We start from the raw sequence: 19655 nt of genomic DNA, 5'->3' as shown, positions 1-19655 counted from the left end.
GTTTCGTCTATGGATATTACGGGCCGGCAATGCGAAAAACCATCAATTGCTGGCTTAAACGCCCAGAACACGTAATTGAATATGTATTCTGGTGTTCCCGAACTCCGCTCAAGCTTCCATTCAACAACTGTCCCGGGGTTAAAGTGCGGCCATGTACTTTGGCAGAGATGCAAATGACTTATCCCAATTACCGTAGACAATTTCAAACGCTCGTTTGCGCTCGAGAAATGCCTTTCTTTTCGTAATGGTATGGCTATATTCCTGGTGGACTAATGTAATGCACTCTTTGATTTTATACCTTATGGGCGCTTCGAGGTGCGGAATACGTACAAGATAAATCAAGTCAATATCCAAGTTGAAGTGATTCCCGTTGAATGTGTCCATTTCACATGTGTGGGTGGGAATATATTTACCTACTTTCCACATACCTGTCTTCTTCTTAGTTGCAAGCAACATCCAATTATATGGCCAAAACCACCTGCGTCAAACAACCTTGTATACCATCGGACTTGACTCCCATACCTGCATCTCACGACACTCTTTTACGTTGTGTATTTTACAAGCCTTGCTTACGCGCGCTTTATCAGGAAAAAGCATCCCCTTTGCAAGCACCGTTGGTCTAGACTCATCCCACATTGCTGTCCGAATTTCATCAAAATCCCTTGTGAGAGCTTCCACATCCGGCACGATTGGCAAGTTATCAATGTAAGGAATCTCCCTTGAATGAAATGGCACTTCTGACTCGTACACTCTTCGTCTAGGGGGCCTCTCTTCAAATAAGGCCTTCCTCCTCATCCTGCGGATCACCATCCTCACGAGGAAAGGGTGTCTCGTCTCCGGATTCATCGGCATTGTTATCGTAATCACTGTTCTGTTCCTCACTCTGTGCATCTGCCAGATCCCGATGTAATACGTCGTTTTCGGTCAATTGAGTGAGTACGGGTGGTTCAACTTGCTCGTTTTCACTGCACAACCAACAAAAATATAAGCTACTGAATTAATAAATGATTTCCATATGGCTATATCACTTCACTTACAAGTCGTAATGTGATGAAATTCCATGATAGACGTTTTTAATTAGATGATGACTACCGGATGGGCCACTTGTAAAATTGATATCCGGCCGGTACCCCCTATTAAATATATAAGCGTTAATACAAATTCAATACACAAAAAATATACATAATTAACACAAATGAAAATTGAAGTTTACTACTCGTCTTGTAAATTATGGAAAGCAGGGTATAAATTATTTTCTCGCTGCTCATTCGCCGGCGGTGATAAGTTTAAATCAAGGAAGACACTTTCATCCGGAACCTATCCGGCAAAAACTGCTCCAGAATAACCACCCGATGACTAGAGTTTATCTCTACTACGCACAACCTCGTTTTTTGGAAGGCCTTCGACCTTCACGTACATCTCCAACATTGTAATTACAAGAAATTCCTGGCATTCATATGGAGTCCTTAGAAAATCACTCAAAGTTTCATCCTCGTCGATGTTAAACGCCAAGTAAAAAGCAACTCCTTGCGGAGTGACGAAATACGGATATCTTCCGGTTACTTTAAGTATCACTGAATGTTTCATCACACTCATTTTTTTGCATAACAACGATATCAATTTATCATACTCCATTGTAAGTGGCAATTTAACATGACACTGAGCAGGTAAACTGTAGCCCACAGAGTTATTCTCCATCACAACCTCACCCACCCCCCCCAATATAATGAAACTCTTATTCTACGCTCTTCAGACATAATGAAAAAATGCTGGAGAATTTAACAACAATAAATGTTTCAACAAGAGTATGAAAATGGCTAGCCGGGAAATTTCTATGCTATACACCTTTTGAATGAATTTCTATACAATCGAGCTAGGGATTTTCGACCCTTTCTCCAATGAGTCCAGAACCAAAATGTGGTTCTTTTGGACAAGTAGCACCTTAATAGGTGTAAAACAAAAGATAACATTTTTATATATAGCGCCCAAATACTGGGCGTTATACATTAACGTTAACTGTGTCGTTAATATATAGCGCCTAGTATTTGGGCGCTATATATAAAAAGGTGACACTATATGTATAGCGCCCAAATACCCGGTGCTATACATAAAAATTTATGTATATGGACGCTATATACCTTTTTCCTAGCTCCACTAATAATTCCTGACTTCAATAATTCAAAAGCGTATAGTGCCCACTTTTTGGGCGCTATATATAAAAAAAATCTGGCTAGCCATTTTCTATATAAAGAGGTTAGGATTGTATAAAAATTCATTCAAAAGGTGTGTAGCATAGAAATTTCCCGGCTAGCCATTTCCATACTCTTGTTGAAACGTTTATTGTTGTTAAATTCTCCAGCATTTTTTTATTATGTCTGAAGAGCGTAGAATCAGAGTTTTATTATATTGGGGGGGAGAGGGTGAGGTTGTGATGGAGAATAACTCTGTGAGCTACAGTTTACCTGCTCAGTGTCATGTTAAATTGCCACTTACAATGGAGTATGACAAATTGATATCGTTGTTATGCAAAAAAATAAGTGTGAGGAAACGTTCAGTGATACTTAAAGTAATCGGAAGATATTTGTATTCCGTTACTCCGCAAGAGGTTACTTTTTACTCGGAGTTTAACATCGGCGATGATGAAACTTTGAGTGGTTTTTGGAGGACTCCGGATGAATGCCGAAAATTTCTTGTAATCACAATGTTGGAGATGTACGTGAAGATCGAAGACCTTCCAAAAAACGAGGTTGTGCGTAGTAGAGATAACCCCCAGTCATCGGGTGTTTATTCTGGAGCATTTTTTGCCGGAAAGGTTCCGGATGAAAGAGTTTTCCTTGATTTAAACTTATCACCGCCGACGAATGAGCAGTGAGAAAATAATTTATACTCTGCTTTCCATAATTCACAAGACGAGTGGTAAACTTCAATTTTCATTTGTGTTAATTATGTATATTTTTGGTGTATTGAATTTGTATTAAAGCTCATATATTTAATAGGGGCTACCAGCCGGATATGAATTTTACGAGTGGCCCATCCGACAGTCATCACCTAATTGAAAACGTCCATCATGGAATTCTAAATTAAAATACTACACATTACTACGCTACAAGACTCTAAATTTTACTACGCTAAAAGGGTCTACATTTTACTACGCTAAAAATATCTAGATTTTACTACGCTAAAAAATAATCTAAACTAAACATAAACAACAAATAAATTTAGTTGCAAATAAAATACAAACGGCATGAAAACGCATATATATAAATCAGGATATTAACAGACAAATTTATTTGAAAAATTTATATTTTTTTTTATAAAACACTAATATTAAATCCGGATAAATTTAACATACTAGTTTCGAAAAAAAAAACACAATCCGAAATAAAACACATATAAATCAAATAATATGCATTATTATAAAAGTTTCAATTTAAAATAAACCGAAATACCTCGATTTAGAATTTTCTGAAAGCAAATAGATTGAGATTGACTCCGAAAGTGTGAATCAACAATAATACGAAGCTCTACTTGAATGTGGGACCTACGTTATTCACATTTTATGTAACGGGGGACCCAATTTTTTTTTTAAATGGTGGGGCAGCGGATATGAGAGTGGAGGACCAAGAAGAAGAAAATGTTAAATATTGAGGAAGATGAAGCAGAATCGTCGTCTTGAAGAAGACGATCGATTTTTATAAAATATGTATAGCGCCGGGTATTTGGGCGCTATACATATAGTGTCAGTTTTTTATGTATAGCGCCCAAATACTGGACGCTATACATTAACGGTATAATTAACATTAATGTATAATACCCAGTATTTGGACGTTATATATAAAAAATATCATCTTTTTTTTACACCTATTAAGGTACTATTTATCAAAAAAAAAATCACATTTTAGTTATGGATTTTCTCCAATGGCGGTCCACATGCCTTTCCCACAACCCCATTGCTCATTTACTCTCCGGCCGCACCAAATCACTGCTGTCCGTACATTTCCCTAAATATCCTATCTTATTATCTAAATCCAACTACAACGCCTACGTGGCCCTTCTTCAACTACATTCGCATTCCATCTCCAGCATCCATATTCAAGGATATTCATTAAAAATGATTATTGTCTCTTCAACACGCTTCTCACGCAGGCTTCATTCAATTATTTTTCATTGGCCATGCACAAAAAATTCAGTACACTCTAATTCAGGGCTTCGAGCGGCTCTAATACCAATATGAAAGAAAACATTATAGTATGTTATGTAATTGGCTTTACAAAATAATACTACGTTCCTATTCTTTTTAGTTTTCTTACTTCTCACATTAAACGTTTAATTAGAGGTAATTTAGTCATAGTAGATATTCTTTTATAAAATTTAGTATTTTCTTAATGAGCGTAATAAAAGCAAAGAGTATAAAACTATGAATGATCTTTGTGCAGACGCACGCTTTAAAATGAACCAACAACAATAATATGCTAGTATATTCTTACCGTGTAGGATCTCAAAAGAATAATGTGTATGCAGATCCAACACTTACCTACGGAGGTTGAACCATAATGGATAATGCAAGTTCTATCATTGATTAAGCAGTTAAGGAAGAAAATGGATAATTAATGCAACGAGTAGAAATGAATAGTACACCAACACGTACACAATTAACATTTCATAAGTTGTTCCCTATACTTCGTTCACAATTAACTTGACTTTCACAATTAAGATACACTTGCATAAATATCTAAATATACCCCTCGCCGGGAAGTTAAACAAAAAGAAAAAGTAATTAGCGTGGAGAGGTCAGTTACATTTCCATATTGAAATTATAAACATCAAACCCTAACTCCAGCCAAATCTAAAACAGGTCTAAACTTAAAAATATGAGAATTTAATATACATACCAAACATATATAATTCTCCACTTCTTTTCTCAAAATTCCAACTTCGTTTATTTTTATCTGATATTTTCAAAGGTTAGAAAAGGAGAAAAAGATCAAGGGAGAAAATTAAGGGAATGATCATTTTCACTCCACTGTGTTTGACTCCAGTAAGATTGATCAACGGTTCCCGTTAAATCATACAGCCCATGTTCACCATCTCCACCCCCACCTCCAGTTTGCCAATCTAGTGGAGCGATCTCATTGTTGTTTACCCTGCTCTGCTGTAACCCAAACTCGACCCGACCCGTTTGATTCATGAAACCAGTATCCATTTGTTCCATCTTCAAGTCATTAACCGGCTGATCTGTTCCCACCATCTTCGCCGGTTGATTCCAATGCTCATTTGAGTTCTGGTTTTCCGGCAACCGGTACGCCGGCATCTCCATCATGTTAAACCCTACTACCGATGGATCGTTCGACGACGTCATCAGGTTCGTAAAGTTCCCAATGTCCTGGAAAATATGGCCTTCGGCAGAATGATCTATTAATGGCTGATGATCAAAGCTTGAGTTCGTACTAGTAGGTAGGAAGAAGTTGGATTCGTGAAAGTTGAGAAAAGTTGAAGCTGAGTTTGAAGAAGCTGCCGACACAACCTCAGCGGTGGCAGCACCGGAGGTATTCGCTGCTGCGGCGGCGGTTGTGGTTGCAGTAAGGCTGGAACTTTCACTGCTAGAATTAGAGTTTGACTTATGTTCCTCCGAAGCCTCGTCGGCAGCTTCGGCAGCAGCGTCGGAAGGAGGAGCGGGCTTTGGTTTTGAACGCTTGCTTTTCCGGCAGCCACCACCGACGGGAACGTTACGGAGGACTCCTCCTTTAGTCCAGTATCTCCGGCAACTTTTGCAGAAGTGTCTCGGCTGAGAAAGATTGTAGTTATTATAGTAACAGAACTTTGTGTTTGGAGAATCACAACGTGGACACTTTAAAACTTGCTGGTTTTGGTGATTGTTAGGCCTTAACCTCCTGTCTCCTCCACCACCAAAAAACCGTCCTCCACCGCCGCCGATCGGATGTATATCTTGCATTTCTCAAACAAATACTGTAAATATGAACGTAGCAGCTTATATTGGCGTTTTCCCGGTGAAGTTTCCGGCGAGATTTCACATTTGCCAACTTTAAAACCTGCGACTCTGAGTATAGCAGCTTCTTTTAAAGCAGAGAGATTTATCTGACAAATATCCTTTGCATATCTTCCAAAAAAATAGTGTTAACTTATATTTAAATGTTTTTATGATTAAAAACAGGAAAGAAGACGAAAAGACATAAATGTCCCTAATGTACTGTTAAATTACTATTCGGACTCTGCGGAAAATGTGGAGTCCATTTTGTTTGTGTTTCTTTGTTGTTACGACGATGGTTGAGTGAGTGGGGGTCGACATGGTTCGACCGTGATGTGACCGTACAGTCCGTGAAAATGGGATGATTTGTGTTGTGTGGACGAGAGTGACACGTGAACGGTGGAGAGTGAGTTGATTATTAACGATTACGAATCATAGGGTGTTGAGTTGTCGGCCAATACGATATTTCTGTAGTGGGTAGCTTGGTGTCAGCTACAACAGATCCACAACTTGCCACGTTGTTGTTAATCCGCTTTGTTTATGGGTTGCTGGCGGCAACTGTTTTGATGTTCCTTTGTTTGCGAAAAATCTTAAAATCACACTAGTTTGATTAAATTTAGAAATAATTCTTGACATCTTATCAAAATACAAGTATCAAAATACAGGCGGACAATATTTCTTTTTTCTTTTCTATCATCTACAGTTTACACTATCACTATTTGTATATCATGCTTCTTTATAATTTTAAAATTAAGTAAATAATCTTTTTAGATTTTTTATGTATAAATAACAGATCTATTACGTATAAAAATAAATTTTTTATGTGCAAAAAATAGATAAAATTATAAAATTAAAAAAAATTATGAAGAGCCACGAAAAAAATTGACCTAGAGAATAGGAGAGGAAGGTATTTGCGTAATATGAAGTTCCTGAAATGACGTCAACATATTGTTTATACTACAATTTGGATGAGCCAGAACAGAAGTTAAGGCCCACTCAAGGATTACTTTGTATTGTGACCAGTTGAATTAGTTAACCACTATTGGACGTGTTTAATATCAAAAATGAGTCAAAAGTAATATAGGTAGTCCAATTTGGGTAAGAAATTGTTGGCGAAATGACTTCTTGGCCACTTAAACCTTGTAGGGCTTTTGAAAGCCGATACATAAACTTTTGTCTTTCCCATTTAAACACTCAAACTCCTGAAACCTATAACTAATAAACACAATTGACCGTTGACCCATCCCATGTGGCGTCAGTTGGTCCTAGTCAGCCCCCTGCGTGAATGTCACGACTTTTAGGAGCGCGAGAGACCCCCTTCCTAACGCCCAACGGTAAAAAATAGGGCCTATTTAAGTGAGGTCTTATTCTTTCAATTGGATACACATTATCCCTCTATTATATGCATTTGAAGCTTCATTTCGCCTATTTCTTAAAATCTGAAGTTTTCTTTAATTTTTTTTTCTTTTTCCAGATTGTGATAATGAATCAAAGTCCTGTATTTTGTCATTGTGGAGTCGAAGCTCATATTTGCATCACTTGGAAGCTAACAAATCCAGGAAGGAAGTTTTATGGGTGCTCAAACTATGGTCGAGCCAATTCTTGTAATTTTTTTAGGTGGTTTGACCCACCTCTTCCAGATCACTATAAACAGGTGATTTCTGGGCTGTTATCAAGAATTAAAGAGAGAGATCGACTACAACGTAGTAAGAGGGTGAAGATCATTGTAACTTTAGTTGTTGTAGTAGCACTAATAATTATACTTTTCTTCTTAGTGTAGTTAGCACTAACTTCATAACCCTATATACAATGATAATGACGGAATGAATGATGTACTTTTTGTGGAATGAAAAGCAATTTTAACATAAACAAGCACACATATATAAACAACCAAGTTCGATCAGCCTTCTTGGTTGACAAAATTAGTACTGAACTGCTGTCTAGTAGCAGAAATAGTTTAAACATTGTTCCAAAAGAAAAGTCATAGTTAAACAGATTTAAGTTAACCTACAAATTAAGTTCTGCAATTAACAGACTTAACTTACCACAAAAACAAACAATCAGTCAGCTTCAAGGTTGAGATTGGTTGATGTTTTGCTGAGATTGGCTCAAGTTTGGACATGGAGACTGCTTGGCTGAGATGAAGAATGGACTTGAGGTTGGCTAAGGCTTGCTTGAGTTTGTTTTCTCCTCAACTGTTGTTGAAGTTGCCTTTGTGATATAGCATTTCTTCTTTGCCACCTTAGTCCAGGTGCACTGTATCCAAGATCGATATTGGTCTGCCCAGCATCCACTACTTTTGTAGGAGCAGAATGTGCCCTATCTCTTGCTCCACACTGCTTATGAAGCCAAATTAGTACCCAAACTACTAATATATAAATAAAAATTCAAATCCTTAATGATCTTACCATTTCTATCACTGTTCATGTATCACTAAACAATATACCAAATCCAGTAGTTCTTGGTCTTCCTCGTAGTCCACTACCTCTTGGCCTTCCTCTAATACTAGCTATAATATCCTCAGAAGTTCTTGATCTCGTACTTCCAGTATCCTGATGTAAGATAAAGTACTTTCTTGTAATTTAAAAATTTTGGTCCTAATACAGATTAACTAAATTAACTAAAATGAATACTTACAGATGTACTTGCAACAACTGATGGTTGAGTATTTCTGTCCCTGGCAGTTCCAGAATCACTTGTAGGACCTGATTGTTAAGTTGTTGTTTGAGCAGCCTGTGATGGTTGGGTAGCACCAGCATTACTGGTTCATGTTGTTCCAAATCCTTGTCCTTTATGAAATTTCCAAAATAAAAAATGAGATATAGAAACAACCAAAGTACAACACATAATCAGATACAAATTGAATGCATTACCAGGATAGGACACCCCTTCTTGTTATGACCTACTGTCTTACAATTAGAGCATGTCATTGGTGTCCCTTTCCTTGATCTCTTACCAAACTTCTTCTTAGGTTCATCTTGAGCTCTTTTTCTATTTTTCTTAGGTCTACCAGGCATCTTGGTAATCACAGGAGGCTCAACAGTTAGATTCTGTATTGATGGCCACATCTCCATGTTGGTTACTGGCTGTATGTGCAACTAAAAGCCTTCAGGTATGTTTCTTTCTTGTACCAGTGGGTTACATAGTCAGCAGACTCAAATATCTTAAAAAATATTGCACATATTGCATGGGAGCATGATATTCCTTTGAGTTGCCATGATCTACATATGCATGTATTGTTGGAGAAGTCAACAATATGTTTTTAAACCCCATGTTGTATCTCATACCCAGTATCCCCATTCCATTTAAATTCATGCTTAACAACATATTGAGATTGTTCCTCTATGTACCCCATTGCCATAGAAGATACATCAGAAATCCACCTTGTTGCAAATTCTCTCATGGTAGTCATCCTCTCCATCAACTTCACTCTAATCTCTTCTAACATGGTTATGATAGACTTGTGCCTAACGTACAAGATCCAACTGTTAAAGGTCTCACACATGTTGTTCTCCACAGAATCACATTTACTCCAATCTTTGAAGAATGTTCTACACCAACATTGTTTTGGGTATCTCAGCAAGTCCTCAATGATCTTACTATCACCTAATTCTGCCAGCTCAACTATCTTAGCCTTCAAATATGCTTCAAATTAAGCCCTTGCACAGGCCCAAAACTTCTTCCTTCTTTCCTCCCCTTTCCACTTTTGTTTCCAGTTGCTCCATATGTGTCTTGAGCACATTTTGTGCTCAGCATTTGGTAACAACTCAGAAACAGATGCAACAAGTCCCTTAAGCAACAAAAAAAAATTAGAATATCAGAAACATATATAAAGTATCCAAGTAATTAAAAGAAGACCAGGGGTGTAGTATATACCTTTTGCATATCAGAAATTATGGTCAGCCCCTTACCTTGGGATTCAGTGAGCTGTAGATCATGCATCAGGCACCTAAAAAACCATGACCATGTGTGCTTTGTCTCCTTTTCCACCACTGCCCAGGCAACAGGGTACATTTGGTTGTTACCATCTTTACCAATGCATGATAATAGCTCACCCTTACACACACCCTTTGGAAATGCTCTATCAAAGCTAATAACATTTCTACACCCTTTCAACCAACCAACTTTACAAGCATGTAGACAAATATAGATACCCACAAACACCTCCTTACTAGGTATTGTCTTATTGGAGGTCTTCACAAAAACAGTGCTGCCAGGATTTGTAGACCTCAACATGTCAGCATAATCATATATTCTGGCAAACTCCTTCTTGTAATCACCAAGATATTGACCCATGACCTGATGTTTAGCCCTAGCACATATGGATTTTCCAACATACATAACATACTTTATCCTAATCAAATCCTACAACTTCCTAAGCTTAATGTCAGGTTGGTTGATAATCTTGTCCTTGAAATGTTTAGCTACCCATGTTGTATTAGACATCTTGTTTTTGGTTGCTCTAAAACACTTATGAACAGGATAGTAGCTCTTGACAATGAAATTCCCTGTGTGTCCCTCCAAACTTCCCAAAATATGCCATCTACATCTTGTTGAGTTCACACATTTTGCCCTAACCCTATGTTGTTCATTAGGCCTCAACTTAATTTGAACTCTTCTTTGTACAGTATAATCTTGCAAAGCAGATCTGAACTGTTTCACATTTTCAAACACCATTTCCAACTGGAAATAAATTTTCTTACAAGCAGGATCAAAGTGTACCCTACTGCTGTATCTTCTTGGTTGAGGGTTATGCACCCCATCTTCTTCATCTACTTCATCATCTGTATCCTCACTACTTGGATCTGAACTGTCCAGATATTGCTCATCCCCTCCCAACTTTCCAGTATATTTGAATCCCATATCTTTATACATGTCTTCAAAACCAGGGTCTATACCTACAGGTCCACTAGGTATCTCATCAGTATTAACTTCAGAAGATCTTAATTTACTACTCTTTGCATTCACTTTAGCCTGTCTAGCAGCAACAACTTCAGGTTCTAGGTCACTTGATCAGAACCATATAATGACTCATCTATATCATCATCATCATCATCTTCAGAAATAGCCTCATAATCTTTATCACTCTCAGTACTTAGCTCATCACCCTCAGCATCACCCTCAGCATCACCCTCAGCATCACCCTCAGAATTAGTTGCTAAATGAAAGGTATAGAAGTCACCTTCATCTTCACTAGACTCTTCTGTTTCAGAAGAACTTTCAGCAGCCCTCTTTTTACCCTTCCCATGAATGTTATCACCCCTATTTATATCATTGTTAGGTGAGTGTGTTGCCCTAGCATTAACATCACTTGTTTGCCCATGTGACATTTCATTAAAGCCAAATGGCTTAACATTAGTGAGGTCCACATTTAAACCACCACTACTTAATATTTCATCTAGGTCCAAATTAATACATGGTGTATTAATTGTGTGACATATATACATATCAATAAAATCCCCATCCTTGAGGTCTTGACAGAAAGCTAACACATCAACATCATATTTCAGAAATCTAAATTCTCCTTTTTGGTTAATTTTACATGCATATTTATCTACGGTTAAGTACCTCATATCCTTAGCCCAATAATGAAATTGAATTATATGTAATTCATCAATGTCAGCTTGAAGAACAACTGACCAAGTTTGACCATTTACATACCTCATAATTGGGTCAGCCACTAACCACCCTAGATGATGAAACTGTAATTTCACATAGACAACCATTGAAACCTATAAAAAAAGGGGGACAAGTCAAATACACTTTAACCTTAAAAAGTCATAAACTTTAACAAAATGGGAGACAAGAATATTTTGATATTCAAAAAAGACCTAATTTTTTAACCCTAAATGCCATATCACTCATGAAAAAGACAAACCCCTAAAATAAAGTGAACGTACGACTGTTTTCCCTATACCCTAATATAAAATCCCATAATTTGCATGCAGACAAAAGCCCTAATTTTTTAACCCCAAATGCCAGATCAGTCATAAAAAAGACAAAAAAAACCTAAAAGAGTGAATATTCGAGTGTTTCCCCCAAATATAAAATCCCTAATATAAAATCCCAAAAGGCGAAATGGCTTCCACTATATCAGATGAAAAATTATGCATGCAGACATACATATCTTTCACATTATTTGAATCACATCAAACATTACCCACATTATTTCATAAGAAATTAGAAGACAAAGATGAAAACGACATCAAAAGAAACAAACTAACCTTCAGAGACTAACGTTACTGAAATCGAAAGCTCAGACGAATCTCGATCAGCTTTTCATTAAAAGAGGGGGGGACCCCAATCGTTTGGTTTTGGAGTGATTAAGATTATTTTGGAAGGAGATGACCAGGTTAATCAGCCATTGCTTAACCTAGGTTTGAGAGGGGAGGGATGGTTAGAAAGAGGAAAAAAGACGAAAAGTGGGGGAGGGTTTGTCGGTGTACTGATTAAAAGAGGGGGACCCCAATCGGTTGGGTTTAATTTCGCGCCATTGACGTGTACCGGACTCATTGGTCATTTGCTGACTGGATGGATACGTTAGCGAATGTATAATACACGTGCCTAGGGTCAAGGAAAAATTGTGTTTATTAGTTATAGGTTTCAGGAGTTTGAGTGTTTAAATGGGAAAGATAAAAGTTTATGCATCGGCTTTTAAAAGCCCTACAAGTTTGAGTGGCCAGGAAGCCATTTCGCCGAAATTGTTTGACTCAAAAGATATTGAAACCTTTTTGATCAAATCAATCAAAGAAGAAGGGGTAAATATTAGCTAAGTATAATAATCTCTAGACGGAAATATGGATAAGAAGAAGACGGGTAACAAGATTGCTTTATCGATCTGAATCAGCAAAATCCTTTCAAGAACATTTCTAATTCATAAGTAGAATTATAGCCAATATTCTCCATCTCCCTTTTACAAAGTTATGGTTCGCTATATATATAGGGAGTCGGTCTCCTCTAAGCTATAAAAGACAGATTATAAGGAATATTCTTAGTATTCCCTAACGGGCCTATATTATTACAAGGATCGTACAATCTCTTGTTTGTCTCAAGGTCGTCCTCTGCAAGGTGTCAGGTTATGGGGAACTCGCCATTTCGTCGTACTCGTCGATGGTCGTGGTTGTTCAAATTTAGACCCATACAGAAATAAGCATCAAATCCAATATCCATGCTCGATTTTGGCTTGAGAAAAATGAGTTATTGGTTTGAGGGAATTATCCTACTCGAAGGGTATTAGAAAGATGGGTATGCAAAGTGATTAATAGTTAAATTCTCCATCACAAGTCCTTTACGGTGAGAGTGCACATAATTTAAATAGAAAGCGCAATGCAACATTCCCAGATGTTTTAGTCATCCTCATTACAATAAGAGTAACAGGCCAGGTAAGCTCCTCGATATACATATTGCTTGACCAAAAATTGTTGAGCTTTTTGTTAAACCAATTAATAAGGAAATAGAGAGTGAATCCTAGTTAAACATAATGAATTCTAGATCTAAAATTAAAAAATATTAATGGGATGAGACCGTGTTCAAGAACAATAAATATCAAGTGTATGACCAATGATTGTCAATGAATATAGTAACAAACGCATGCAATAAATGTAGATAATGGCATTAAATGCAATAAGAAGGGATTTGTCACCCAAATGTTAGGTGACTTGTGTATAAGTTCAAATTTGGACGACCACGACCACTGACGAGTACGGCAAGGGACGAGGCCCTTACGACGCAACGTCCTTTGGTCGTTGTAGAGGGTGATGACTGACAACGGTCAATGAACACACAACATTGTAGTAGTGTAGGCACAACATGAGACAATAGGAATATGCTTTTTGAATATTCTTTATGTTACACTTTTTAGGGTTTAAGAGGGGATGGTCCCTTATAAATAGAGGGGGAAGACTTTGTAAAGGGGGATCGAAAAGTGAATACAAAAAAGACAACTTCTTCTTATTATAGTTCGGGAATCCACACATCATTTTTTACCTTGGTCAACAACATCCACTGCAATATTTCTCTATATTCGAAGTTATTATATTTACGCTTAATTGTTTGGTTTCGACATATTAAGAAGTATTATTCACCTTGTTCATCCCTTGCATCTTTCAATCTAGATTTTATTATGCTTGGCTGAGATTACTTATTCATCTTCATTAATTGGTTTAATCAAAAAGGTTTCGATATCGTTTGGTCAAACAATTTGGCGTCGTCTATGGGGATTTCTTTAGCTAAGATTTTAGTCTCATCTAGACTCTTGAAATGGATAATCACCTCTTCTTAGCTTTGTACAATCTAAAAATGGCAACGAAAGGAGATGCAAGGCAAAAAGCAATAGTAGGAATCATAACCAACCTCCTGAACACCATCAACGAAGACAGCAGGGAAGATAACGAAAACGAGACACTGGACACCACACCCATGAGAGACGTTTCACCTCCCCCGCATAAAAGCGTAACTGCTTCGAGTGAGAAGGAAGCCTCCATATCTACAATAGGAGAGGCACCACCAGCAGTAAGAAGACTACTGGAAGAATGGCTAACAAGTACTCTGAACACCATACTTGATAAGCCTTCCCAAAGGCATAACAGGATTGTTGCACATGCAGATGTCACGATAAGCAGTGATGAGCAAGATGCCCCCTGTACAGGTAACACTCATGTCGCTAATGACACAGGTAATGTACGCTTGCAGCCGTTTTAAAGAAAATGGAGAAGATGGAAAATGAGAATAAGGCACTCCGTGACCAAATGAAGGAACACCAAGAGAGGGTTGACAAAATATCAGGCGACCCAAAGTTATTGCCAAAACGCGACGTTGGTTGATTCGTCGAGCAACCATACAGTGAAGAAGCGCCCCCCTACACCATTCCAAAGACCTTCAAAATGCCGTCCCACCTAAAGATATATGATGGTACTACCGATCCAAAAGATCATATCATCCACCACGTCACAACCGTAAAAGGTAACGATCTTTCAAAAGAGTAGGTACCATCGGTGCTATTGAAAAAGTTCAGCGAAACCCTAACAAGGGGAGCCTTGACCTGTTACTCTCAACTACCGGTACGCTCGATAGCAACATTCGAGGAAATGGTAGACAAATTTGTTACCGCCTATGCAGGAGCCAAAAAGGCAGAAGCTAGGGTAAATGATATATTTGACGTAAGACAGATGCACGACGAGGGACTCAGGGACTTCTTAACTCGGGTCAACAGGGTGAGAATGAGCTTACCGAATGTGTCAGAGAAAATGGCAGTAGCATCCTTCCAGAACGGACTAAACAGGAACGGGTCAAGAGCGACCAGAAAATTGCTAAGCAAGCTAATGAAATACCCTCCAACTACTTGGGAAGAAATCCATAACGCCTACTACGCCGAGGTACGAGCCAACGAGGATGACCTCAATGGCCCGACCCAACGGTTGACGTCATTTCAAATTGAACCAAGGAAAGACCATCGTAACGACGGACGAAGATATCAGTCGGGGCCCCGTCTCGGCCGAGAAAGGCATCAGCCTTACGTCACGACGTCTACCCCACATCCGCCGCGGATGCTCCTTCTCGATACACAACACCATATCGACATGAGAAAGTATGCCTCCACTTTTATCTGCTCACAATTTTTGTGTTTCTCCTTCAAAAATAGTGTACGCACTAGAGAAACTAGGTACAAAGGTGCAATGACCGCAAAAGATGAGATTAGACCCCAACACCAGGATGTCAAATTCTTTCTGCAAATTTCACAAAGAAAGGGGTCATAAAACCAAAGATTGCATAGGACTGCGGTAGGAGGTAGTGCGAATAATGAGCCAGGGATACCTGAAAGAGTTGCTGAGCGATTGAGGATGGGCTAACTTCGCCCACGGACGCGAACAGCCCCAGGGACCTCCAAAACTGCCTTCTCCCACTCACATTATACAAATGATCATCGGTGGGGGCGATGGCGCAACAATCAATCATGTCAAGTTCACCTTCACACTCAAATGATCAATCACCCATGAACGGTATGATGACCTCGAAGATAGTATCATCTTCGATAAGTCAGATGTCGACGGTTTGTCTTTCCCTCACAATGATTCTCTTGTTATAACTTTACGTATTGTAGATACTGATGTAAAAAGAATACTAGTAGATGACGGGAGTGACGCGTGTATTATCCATCCTTGAGTCCTCATACAAATGAGACTCGAAGACAAAATAATACCGCACTGCATAACGCTAACAAGTTTTAATAATGCAGTCGAACGGACTTCTGGAGAGATAGTGCTACCCGTCCTGGCCGGAAGAGTCACCCTAGAAACGACGTTTCATGTCATGAACCAAGAAACAGCCTGCAATGCCATCATAAGGCGCCTATGGATACATGCCATGCGAGCGGTCCCTTCCAATTTCTATCAAGTGATCAAGTTTCCTACCCCATGGGGAGTATTCAACATTCAAGGCGAGCAACGCACCGCACAAGAATGCCATCGCATCGCCCAAGATTGCGCCCACACCCAGCAACTCAAAGGGGCAAATGCGGAAGCATAACAATCAGCGATGTCAGGAGCCAAACTTGACATACAGGCAGATGTTATCAAGTACCCTGACATCGTGGAAGCGTCCGAGTCAATGATAGAAAATCTTGATCCCATCCTACTAGACAACAACGACAGCATAAAAAAGGCCTATATCGGGCACAACCTCTCAGAACCAGGTAAGTTTCATAAATTCTTGACTAACCATGCCGATTTATTTGCCTTTTCCTATGCAGATATGCCAGGTATCCCAAAGGATATCACCACACACAAGCTATATGTCGACCCCCTATACTTGCCAGTACGACAAATAAGAAGGAAGTTCAATGTTGTGATCAACGAAGCCGTCAGTGAAGAAGTCGATAAGCTGCTCGCAAATAGCTCCATCCAAGAGTTAAAATACACTCAGTGGGTTGCCAATGTGGTCATGGTGAAAAAGAAAAATGAAAAGTGGAGGATGTGTGTAGATTTCACGGACCTAAACAAGGCATGCCCAAAGATTCCTTTCTAGTGCCATACATCGACCAACTAATCGACGTAGCAGTAGGACACGAGTTGCTAAGCTTCTTATATGCATACTCGGGTTACAACCAGATCCTCATGGAAGAAGAAGACCAGGAGAAAACCACTTTCATCACTCACCAAGGAATGTACTGCTATAAGGTCATGTCATTCAGACTAAAGAATGCAGGGGCAACATATCAGAGATTGGTCACCAAGATGTTCAAAAACCAACTCGGTAAAACAATAGAAGTCTACATCAACGACATGCTGGTTAAGTCAAAAAGGAAAGAAGATCATATCGATCATCTGAAGGAAGCCTTCGACATATTAAGATAGTATGGCATGAAACAGAACCCCGAAAAATGCGCCTTTGGCGTAACCTCGAGTAAGTCCCTCGGTTTCTTGGTATCAAAAAGAGGCATCGAGGTCAACCTGGAACAGATTAAGGCCATTGAAGGAATACCCAAAACATTGACCATCAAAAAGCAGGTACAAAAATTTACAGGATGGATAGCTGCCTTGTCGAGGTTCATCTCACAGTCATCGGATTAATTCCATAAATTTTTTAATGTATTAAAGAAAGACAATGGACTTCAGTGGAATTCAGAATGTGTCAACGCCCTAAGGAAACTGAAAGCATACCTGTCATCACCACCCTTACTCACCAAGGCAGATCCAAGCGAGTGCTTCCTAGTCTACCTAGCTGTATCCGAAGTCACGATAACTGCAGTTCTAGTCCGAGAAAACAAAGGTACGCAATCTCCAATCTACTATATCAACAAAACCTTAATTGACGCCGAAACAAGGTACACCCATCTTAAAAAACTGGCTCTAGCATTAGTCGTAACTTCACGAAAGCTTAGACCATATTTTCAGTGCCACCCCATAAAGGTGGTGACAACCTTTCCTCTCAGGAACATCGTGCACAAACTCAAATTTTCAGGTAGGTTGGCTAAATGGGCTATAGAATTGAGCGATCACAATATAACATATCAACCGTGAACAGCAATAAAGTCGCAAGTGTTCGCCGATTTCGTCACCGACTTCAGTGCGGAGACATTGCCCGAAATCGAGCAAGAAGTGTTTCGCGCTTCACCTGAACGACCCGACTTCTTTGTCATCTACACCAACGGCGCATCCAACGCGTCGGGATCGGGACTGGGACTCGTACTCGAAGTCCCAACGCGCGAAGTAATTCGCCAATCTATACAATGCCATGAAATGACTAACAATGAGGCCGAGTATGAGGCTGTAATTACAGGACTGAAATTGGCCCTCAAGTATGGTGCTCGGCAAGTCATCCTCCGCTGTGACTCTCAACTTGTTGTGAACCAAGTTTCTAGGACTTTCTAGGTTAAGGAGCAGAGGTTTCAGAAATACTAGACCGAAATCCACAAGCTGCTGTCAGAATTCGACGAATGCCGACTCAAACAAATACCCCGAGCACAAAACATCGAAGAATACGGTCTCGCCAAGCTGGCAGCAGCAACTAAAAACATCACCAAGGAAAACGTGGTCACCCTCCTCCACTCGTCAATAGACCAAATTGAGGTACATTCTATAAATTTAACTTGGGACTGGTATAATCGCATCATATCATATTTGCAGGAGGGAACACTCCCACAAAATAAAAAAGAAGCCAAAAAGCTCCAAATACAAGCGTCCACATACAGCCTCATAAACCATGACCTTTACAAAAGGACGTTCATCAGCCCTTTAGCCAAATGCCTTGGACCAAATTAGACAAGGCGTGTGCCAGAAGAGGTACACAAAGGCCACTGTGGTGCCCATACAGGCAATCGGGCCCTCGTTAGGTGTATTATTCATGCAGGATACTACTGGCCCACTATGAAAAAAAGAGGTCGCAGAATATGTCAAGAAATGCGAGCAATGCCAGAAATACACACCTATGATACACCAGGCGGGGGAACTCCTACATCCGTCATTTCTCCATGGCCGTTAATAAAATAGGGGATGGATATCGTCGGGCCCCTCCCAGCAGGGCGAGGTAAGATATGCTTCCTTGTGGTTTTTACTGACTACTTTTCCAAATGGGTGGAAGCAGGTGCGTTCGCTCAAATATGTGAACAAAAAGTCATCACGTTCATCTGGAAAAGCATCATATGCCGCTTCGGCATCCCCAAAGAAATCAGTTGCGACAATGGACCCCAGTTCATCGGGAAAAAGATGACTGAGTTCTTCGAAAAATGGCACATCAAGCAGATACTCTCCACGCCATATCATTCTACTGGCAACGGTCAAGCGGAATCCTCCAATAAAACAATATTGAACATATTAAAGAAAAAGCTCGAGGGCGCCAAAAGGCTATGGCCTGAACTGCTACTAGAGGGGCTATGGGCCTACCACACAATGCCAAAAACCAGCATGGGTGAGACGCCGTATTCACTGGTATACGGTACTAACATAGTCATACCCGTTGAAGTCGGGGAACCTAGCCTGAGATACTCCAATGAGAGTGGACCAAGCAATGACAAAAGCAGATTACAAGACCTGGATGAGGTCGAAGAACGAAGGTATATGGCACACATAAGGATGGTGGCCCAAAAACAACAAGGAGAAAGGTACTATAACAAGAAGGCCAAAGTACGACCATTCAAAGTCGGGGACTACGTGCTAAAAGCCAAAACTCAAGT

At 39.4% G+C, this 19655-nt stretch overlaps 1 protein-coding gene across 1 annotated transcript; it reads right to left on the bottom strand.

The window, feature by feature from the left end:
- Window positions 1–4632: 4632 nt before the first annotated feature.
- LOC107780876 (dof zinc finger protein DOF5.4-like) lies at window positions 4633–6131 on the bottom strand. The gene has a single exon (XM_016601486.2). The coding sequence runs from the start codon at window positions 5951–5953 to the stop codon at window positions 4985–4987; it is 969 nt and encodes a 322-aa protein (XP_016456972.1). The 5' UTR covers window positions 5954–6131; the 3' UTR covers window positions 4633–4984.
- Window positions 6132–19655: the final 13524 nt, after the last annotated feature.

The sequence above is a fragment of the Nicotiana tabacum genome, chromosome 8, assembly GCF_000715075.1.
Source record: "Nicotiana tabacum cultivar K326 chromosome 8, ASM71507v2, whole genome shotgun sequence".
NCBI classification, from domain to species: domain Eukaryota; kingdom Viridiplantae; phylum Streptophyta; class Magnoliopsida; order Solanales; family Solanaceae; genus Nicotiana; species Nicotiana tabacum.
This window is presented reverse-complemented; position numbering and strand designations above follow the sequence as displayed.